General features: G+C 59.1%; 1 protein-coding gene across 1 annotated transcript in view; it reads right to left on the bottom strand.

The window, feature by feature from the left end:
• The window catches only part of Lhx5 (LIM homeobox 5), a 23,616-nt gene extending 19,649 nt beyond the window's left edge, over positions 1-3,967 (bottom strand). Inside the window, exons 1-3 of the mRNA XM_013014301.1 lie at positions 3,760-3,967; positions 1,479-1,702; positions 585-862 (exon numbers count right to left, since the gene is read on the bottom strand). Coding sequence (XP_012869755.1) covers positions 585-862; positions 1,479-1,702; positions 3,760-3,932 — 675 coding nt within the window. The 5' untranslated portion in view covers positions 3,933-3,967. The remainder of the gene's footprint in view (positions 1-584; positions 863-1,478; positions 1,703-3,759) is intronic.
• Positions 3,968-8,586: the final 4,619 nt, after the last annotated feature.

The raw sequence follows: 8,586 nt of genomic DNA, 5'->3' as shown, positions 1-8,586 counted from the left end.
CCCCTCCCCTTCCTGCCCAGGCCACCCCTGCTGGGTCCTAGCGCCTGTGGCACCCCAGGACTCCCGAGAGGCGGAGGCCGGGCGGGATTAAGGCCGGGAGGGGCGGAGAGGGGCCTCGGAGAACCAGCCAAGGGTGAAGGATTTCGCAGACCCGTGGAGAGACTCCGGCTTCCAGGCCCCCAGCTCGCCCGCCGCCTGACGGCTTTATAAAGGCCTCCTGCCCAGCGAGGCTCTCGCCGGCCTCCGCTCTGGAGCCTGAGCTGGGGCTGTCTGTCTGTCTGTCTGGCTGGCTGGCTGTCTGCCAGCCAGCGCGCATCGGGATCTGGGACATTTCCTTTCTGGGGCCCAGAAAGGTTTTAAAACCAGAACGGGGGTACCCAGGCGCAGTGACCCCACCCGCGTCACACATGGGAAAGCCAGTGAGTCTCCAGGGAATCTTTTTGGCTCAAAGTTCGCCATCTGCGAGCCGCAAGGGCCGACCCACACCCGCACAGCAGAACCCTGGAGAGCCTCAGGCAGGGAGGCCGGCCGAGTGGGAGACTCCAGCTCCGAGGACGCTCCCGGGGACCCCACCCGAGCCACACCTGAATGACCCTCATGTTGAGGCCGGTCTCCTGCGCCAGCTGCTCCCGGATGTGGCGGGTGGGCTTGGGTGTGGCGGCGAAGGCGGCTTTGAGCGTCTCCAGCTGCTTGGCTTTGATGGTGGTGCGCGGGCCCCGCCGCTTAGTCCCGGAGTTCTGCTCCTCGTTCTCGTTGTTGGCCGTCTCCTTGTCCGAGGAGGTGGAGTTGTCCGTCTCCTTGGGGTCGTCCTGGAGCGGGTCCTGGAGATCCGGGGACAAACTGCGGTCCGTACAGGATGACACTGCGGGGCGGACGGATGGGGGAGGGAGGGGACAGCGGCGTCAGCTGCTGCCGGATTTCACTCCAGTTCAGGGGCCGGTGCCAGCCGCCCCGGTGACCACCAGCGGGGGCAGGGACCCTCCCGCCCCACCCCCAGCCAGCCACAGCCCCTCCCCTAGGGACCGTGGCACCCGCCCACTCTTTCCAGGAGTGGCTGGGCCTTGAAAGGGACTTCCTTAGCTCCCTGCGAGACTCAGGAGCTGGGGAAGGGGACTGGGTCTTGGGGAGAAGGAATCACCCGAGAAGGAAAAAAGAAAAAGTACATCTTCCTCCCCAGATTCCTAGCTCCAAATCTAATAGGCGCTCTTGTAGTGTGGCTAGGAACTGCAAGGCCCTCACAGGATACAGAATAATAAACTAGGCCGCTGCAAATGAGGTGAGGAGGGCATCTGGGTAAAGGCTCCAGAACTTGAAGTATACGGAAGTTCAGACTTCAAAATGGGCCCTGTTGCCCAGTCCTCTCCACGCCTTCCCAACGGCCCTGCCCAGTGAACTGTGTGAGCAGCGGCGGCGGCAGCGAGGGCAGGCGGCCAGGCACCGCCCGGAGAGAGCCAAGCGGAGGGGCGCGGCCGCTCTACCTGAGTTAAGACTGCTCTCCTTGAGGCTGGAGGAGCTCAGGTAGTCATCTTTGCACACAAACTTGTTCTCGTCGATCACGTACAACTCCTCCCCGGTGGACAGCTGCTTGTTACACACCAAGCAGGTGAAGCAGTTGAGGTGGAAGACTTTGCTCCGCGCTTTCCGCACCAGGTCGCTGGGCGAGATGCCTTGTGCACAGCCGGCGCATTTGGTGCCAAACCGCCTGTGGACACAAGGCGCCTGTCACTGCAAGGTGGACAGGAGTGTGTGTGTGTGTGCGCACACACACGCGTGTGTGGAGGGGGGGTGGCATTCAGTCTCTCCGGTCCCTGGCCTCTTTCCATCTGCCCTGAGAAGCTTCTATTCCCGCTCTTGTCCTTCCTGGCCAGAGCAGAACTGGGACAAATGTCCTAGGCTGTTCCTGGCCTGTGTGTGTGTGTGTGTGTGTGTGTGTGTGTGTGTGTGTGTGTGTGTGTGATTCAGACCTCTTCGGGCTGCAAAGGGTCCAACCCTGGGTGCAGCCTTCAGCCAAGCAGGGGCTCTCGAGTTGTGCCAAGGTGCCTCCCTGCCCCCATCTCCCAGACACACATATGCTTGGCAGCTCTGGGCTCCACCAAGGATTTAAAGCCAGGAGACTGGGTTTGGGCCACTTTGTGGCTTTGCCAAGGGGCCCTTCCTGGAAGGTCTTTTCTAGTTTGGTGGAGCCCAGGTGGGGGTCAATCTGTCTGGCCAGGTGGCCCTAGCTGTGGGGGGGGAAGCCCTCTTTCTGGGTGGGCTTGTGACCCCCAGTCTTCACTAGGAGTCTTCCCAATGTCCTATGGTGGAGCTGCCGAACCAGGCTGGGAGCTATGGCCAGTACAGTCTGAGAGGGGCGGCCTCTGGAAACAAGAGACTGAATTTCAGCCCCCCTCCCATTTCTGGCCCTGGCAGAATGGGGGCAGAAGACTGTTCTAACCCCACCACCACCAGCATGAATCCACCAGATTCCCTTTTCCCTGCTTCCTGACCCCATCCTCAGGGGGAAAGCAGCCTCCTTCATACCGGCTAATACAGACCCCCCCCAGGGGGAGGGACGGGCCAAGGCCTGGGGGAGAAGGGATGGGGACTCCGGGGGACTTCATGCCCATGCACACCCATGTCTCTAAACAGGGCAAATTTGGGTGACATTGATATAGTGAGGGCATTAGGAGCCATAAGTCACTTTTGGCTTTATCCGGCCCCGTAATTGGCCATACGTACCTTATCAAAAATCATTATTAGGTGCTTTGCAAGCACCACCACACGGGGCGGGGTGGGCCTTGGGGAGGGGGTCCCGGGGAGTTTACACACGTGAAGGTGCGGCTGACATTTTCTCCCGCCTCCAGTGCCCAAGCGCAGAGCCGTGGGGCGGGCTGCTGCCTTCTCCTAGGTGCTAATCACACCCTCACCCCCTGCGTTTGGCGCCTGGAATTCTCACCCACAAAGCTGCTCTAGACAACCAGTGGAAGATGGCAGGGCTAAGCTGTCCCTACTGCTCCCGACACTGCCAGAGGCTCCCGGCTCTAGCTCCCCTGGCATTTCTCAGTTGGGGAAACTGAGGCCCAGAGAAGTGGTCTGTCCCAGCCTTCCTGCGAGGCCTGCCAGTGTGTGTGTGTGTGTGTGTGTGTGTGTGTGAGACACGGTCCAGCATAGACCCCAAAGATTCTGATTCTCAGCCTTCCTTTGGCTAGTGGCCTTCAACACATCGGGAGGGAATCTATACAGGTCAGGTGTTTAAGGGGAGCAGGAGAGGAGAAGAATTGCTCTCCTTTCTCTAGTGGAGCCCCTCTGGAGCTGGGAAGTTTCTGTTAATCCCAGAGCCTGGGCTCAAGGATTCGGCTCAGAAGGAGAAACCTCCAGCCACCCACCCCCAACACACAACTCCCCGGGGTACCGCCGTCCTACCCCCCCAACCCGGGAAGCGGGGCGCCAGCTGTAGGGGAGGGGCCGGGAGTGCTGGGGCGCAAGTTTGCCCCGGCTTCCTCCCTGCTGTCCCACCGGCTGATGTGGGGGGGAGGACAGCCGGGCAGCCTCATCCATAGGCGCGCGCGCTCGGGGGACCCCTTTTCCGGAGGGAAGCAGGGGACAGAGTCCTCGCCCTGTTTCCCCCGGGGCCGGGCTGCGCGAGGCCGGGGTGGGCTCTGGGGTCCTCCCTTGGGCGCTCGCGCGCTGCGCCCCGGTGGCGGCGGCGGCGGTGGCGCGGAGGAGCGAGGTGCAGGCAGCAGGACGATGCGGGGGGCGGGGGGGTGGACCCCCTCTTACCTGAAGAAGTCATTTTTGCAGTAGAGCTTTCCCTCGCGCGAGAAGCACTTTTCGGAGAGGTTGGTTTTACACTCGCAGCACTGCACGCATTTGATGTGCCACGCGCGGTCCAACACGTTCAGCAGAAAGCGGTCGAGGATGGGGCGCTCGCAGCCCGCACAGTGCACCATCATAGCCCCGCGCGCCGGCGGCGGCTCGGGCCGCCTCGTCCTCCCGGTTGCGGGGGCCTCCCCCCCGGGCCCCCCGCTCCGCTGGGCCGCTCTCCGCCTGGGGGGCCTCCGATCGCCGAGTCCGGACCCGGCCGGGGGCTCGGCGGGGCCGGCGGAGCCCCTCTCCGGCGCGGTCCTCCCGGCCTGCGGCGAAGGGGGTGGGGCGGCGTCTACAACTTCATGCCGCGGGGCGCTGCGCGCGGGCGGGGGGCTCCCGGATTCCTGCTGGCGTCCCCGGTGCGTGGCCGGGGCCCCGGACGCGGCCGGTCGGCTCTCCCCCTCGGTGATGGAGGCCCGCACTTTCTCCCACTTTCAAGCGGTCCCGATCCTCATCTTTGTCTGGCCGCCGCCTAATTCGCGCATCCTTATTCAGATTTGATGACGTGGCCGGGTACGTAGGGGGCCCGGCGGCCAATGGGCGCGCCGTGGCCATGACAACCGCTTAAATTTATAGCATATCTAAATTGGCTACAGCGTTGCGGTCGGGACAGAGCAAAAAAAACACGGCATCAGTATTGTTGAGTATTAGCTTGTACCTGGTTCGGAGGATAAGTAAGTATTTACCTTCCAGTCCGGGCTTGGGGGAGGAGGGCGCGGATGGATGGATGGAGCTGGGGAGGGGGGGACGGAGGGGCGCCATCCGCGATCCGCCAACCTCGGCTCCCTCCCTCTCTCCCTCTTCCCCCTCTCTCCGCAAATATTTGGGGCTGAGGTTCGAAGGCCTAGTTGGGGGGGGGGAGACAATCCCTCCTCCCTTCCCCGCCCCCCCTCCACACTCTGCCGTCCTCGGAACTTGAAGAAGTTGTCCGAGGCCCAGAGGGACACCTTCCTCCGGTCCTGTCCACTTCCCTCCCCCCCCAACCTCAAAGGTCTCTGCTTCCCCCACCCCCACCCCCAACCCTCCACCTTCTCCCCGCAACCCGGGAGGCTGAGCCCGAAAGCTGGGCGGAGAATAACGCAGTTGTTTGGCCTGGGCTTCTTTTTGTCACACCTGGCCTTTCTCAGGGAGAGACGGAGGCCACCAGGCTACTGCGGTAGTTTTTCCTGCCTAGCCGGCCTGCTTCTTGCCCCGCTGGTTTTTTATTTTTTGGCGCAGGGAGTGGGGGTGGCTGTATCTGTTCTGGCTGAGACTCAGGGCTCCCGGGTCTGGGCACAGCCCTCTCCAGCCCATCAGGCACCTAGGAAGGAGGTAGCCCTCCACAGTCAGTTCCTGAAAAAGATGCCGGCGGGGACACTGGTGAGTGGGTCACACCCAGGGTGGGGGAGGTTCCAGCCCGGCTGCAGCTTCAATCCGGCTGTTTAAAAGTCGCTGGAGCTGCAGCGGCCACCAGGGTTGTTTGGGCCTGGGGGCGGGGCGCAAGGTTATGGGGAGCCCTCCTTGTGAGTGTAGGGGTGTCAGCCTGCGCAGAGGGAAGGGACCAGGCCTCCCCTTGTAGAGAATGGGAGTATGTGCCTCCGACATTTGTCCTGCTCCCAGAGAACAAGGCTGACGGAACATGGCCGGGACCCAAAGGTTGAAGACAGGCTGGGGTTGGTGCCAAGACCTGGCTGTGAATGTTTGTTTGGTGTTATTTACTGAGTTTCACAGTGTCTGTTTGATGTTGGCGAATTACATGCTTTATATCTGTTTCTAGTGTGTTAGTAATCAGACATGAGAATCCGTTCTGGTATGTGTACTGTTGTGTGCAAATGTTTCCCCTGTGTCTATAATTGTACACGTCCTGCTAATATTTGTGTGTATGAACGTGAGTGTGTGTTTATTTCAGAGTAGTTTGAGAGTGTTTTCTTGAGGCTGAACGAACGAGCGGGCATTTCTTGTGTGTGAATTGTTGGAGATTATTTACGCCCTGGGGTGGGCTGTGCTTGTGAAGGTGAGCTTTCAAAATCAGAAGTGTGTGTGTGTGTGTAAATATGTGTGAGCGTGCTTGACAAGACCCTGTGTGCAATTGCCCTGGGTTGCCTGTGCTCATGAGTGTAGAATTTCACAGATCTGTATTTGTGTGTGCCTGTGTCTGTGACTTCAGATGGTAGAATTTTGTTTTCGTGACATGTAGTGTTTTTGAGGCAGTGTGTGTTTGCATTTTGTGTGTACTTACCTGCATTCATGCTGTATGTGTGTATGGATTTGCAGGTACCAATATTGGGGTACAGAAAGGCTTACTTCTCTCCCTCCTCAGTTCTCCACAGTATTTAGGGGAGGTGGTTTTCCTGGGGACGGGGTGCTGGGCCTCTGGAAGATGAATTCCAGCTCCCGCTGGTTTTGGTAGATCGTGAAGCTTGCCAGCGGCGGGGCGCATGCACCACAGATGGGCAAGGCCAGGCACACGCAGGATGGCCCTAGCTTGGCTTCCTAGGCCTGTTGAGAGCCTCCAAGAGCCTCAGAGGAACTATCTGGGCAGCACCTGGCCTGCCTGCCTGAGGCATGGATGGTCCTTGAGCTGCAGCAGGGCAGGGATGAAAGAAATGAGGAGGGGAAGAAGGGGAGGAAGGGGAGGAAGGGGAGGAAGGGGAGGAAGGGGAGGAAGGGGAGGAAGGCTCCCGGCTCCGGTAGAGGCACCGTGCCCCCTTCCAGTCTTTGTCTCACGGAGGTTTTCCTGCCTTCAACTTCTCCGTCCCTCCCTTGTTGGTGTCGCCCTTTGGCTCACCCCTTTCTCGGTCTCTTTCACCCTCAGTCTCCTTGTCTTTCTCTGCTTCCCGTGACACTTCTCATCCGGGATTGCAAGGATCTGGACCAGGGACGCCGCGCATTCACGCTGACAAAACTGCACAGTTGTTAAAACTCCCCACCTGGGGTCCGTCTCTGGGCCACTAAGTCCACTCTTTTCCAGCCACCACAAAGGGGCCAGGATCCTCGCCTGGCCTCTCTCCACCTGAGCCCGTGGGGGGGGGGGAGGGCGGGCTGCATACCCAGTTCTAACAGACTCTCCTCTCCTTCCAAGCATGCATTCGGCCAGGCCCCAGCCGCCAGAGTGCCGGGCTGGGGAAGGTGGCCGGAGGAGGAGAGAATAGCATTGAACAGCTGCTTAGGGTCTTTCCAAACCTGGACGAGTTTGTTCCAGGGCAAGGGGGTGGGTGGGCTTGAATCCCCGGTTCTAGCAGATGAGAATCATACTTCCAGGAATCTGACACTGAACTTAGCTATGTTGCTTTTGGTGGGGGAACCTCGCCATCAATACCGCTCACCTCCAATTCCAGACACCCCTCAGCCCTGCCGCCTGGGAGGTTTGGCTCTCTCCTGCCCAACATCTTCAAGGGCCAGCAGATCCACTATTAGATGCTGATATCCCAGCCCTACGAGCACTAGCACTAACAGATGGAGACCAGGCAGTGAAATTATCCCCCCCCCCATTCTGTAACCAATAAACCGTTTATGTCTTAACAGGGTAATGCATGGAGGTGTAATGTCACTATACAAGATGTTGGTGGAATTTACTCTATAGAAATCTTCCTCCCAGAATAAGGAGTATCCGAGTTACAACTCCGCAGACAGCGCGGGATAAGTGAAACAGACAAAAGACAAACAAGATAATAATCTGCTCCCAATCACTTAAGCCCCGCCGAGTTAGTAATACGCCGTTTGCATATTCCCCTTTGAGTTCGGTAATTAATTACTGGTGATGAAGCGCATATCCGCTCAGATCAAGAGTTTTTGTCTTTTTTTTTTTTTTTGTCGGTACTGGGGCTTGAACTCTGGGCCGGGGGTGCGCTGTCTCTTCGCTTTGTCACTCAGGGCTAGCACTCTACCACTTAAGCCACAGCTCCAATTCTGGCTCCCCACCCCCACCCCAGTTAATTGGAGATAAGAGTCTCCCAGACTTCCCTGCCCTGATTGGCTTTGAACCCCGATCCTCACAGCTCCAGCCTCCAGAGTAACTAGGATTACAGATGAGAGCCACGGATGCCTACACTGGGGCCCCAGGTACCTTTCTGGACCCCTCCAGTCCACACTACCAGGCGATGCTGAAATGAGAGGTTTTGCTTTTTCTTTCTTTTCTTCCGGGGCATTTGGAGCAGTTGTTTCTCCAGGTCGAAGGTGACATTTCCTTCCTACCTTGCTCTTCCTCCCAGGAAACCCTCCCTTCTCAGCTGGGAGATTCCGTGGCCCGGCAGGAATGGTTGTGTCTGCGAGCATCGGGTCTTTTCGATCTTTCTCAGGGCGCCGTTTTCTCTTGGAGAGTCAGGTGCATGCCGGCGAACCCAGAGCGCGCCTCTCACCCCCTCTTCTCCCCTCGGTGTCTTGGATGGTGGTCTCCCGACCTTGATCATTTATCTTCCTGCCCCTCCCTTTCCGTCCCCCCCCCAACACACAAATTCACCCCAGCCCCCCGCGCGCTGGCTGGGCTTTAACATTAAACAAACGCAGCGAGCGCCCGGGCGCTGCGCTCCCGGCCGGGGCTGCGCGGCGGCGGCGGCGTTACAAATTGTAAATTTAAATTGCTCGCCGGATTCATTACCTCCCTCTTTGATTTCAGCCAGCCGTGAAAAATTATACTGGTGTACCACTGAGAAACTGTTTTGCTGCAAAGAGCCCCGCGCCTAATCACTGGCTTTCTCCCTCCGACAAAAGTGTAATTATTTTGTTTGGGGTGTAAATATAGAGCGCGCGGCGCACACACAC

This window comes from Dipodomys ordii, unplaced genomic scaffold, assembly GCF_000151885.1.
Source record: "Dipodomys ordii isolate 6190 unplaced genomic scaffold, Dord_2.0 Scaffold23, whole genome shotgun sequence".
Classification (NCBI taxonomy): Eukaryota; Metazoa; Chordata; class Mammalia; order Rodentia; family Heteromyidae; genus Dipodomys; species Dipodomys ordii.
Note: the sequence above shows the minus strand (reverse complement) of the source record. Positions and strands in the feature narration are given on the sequence as shown.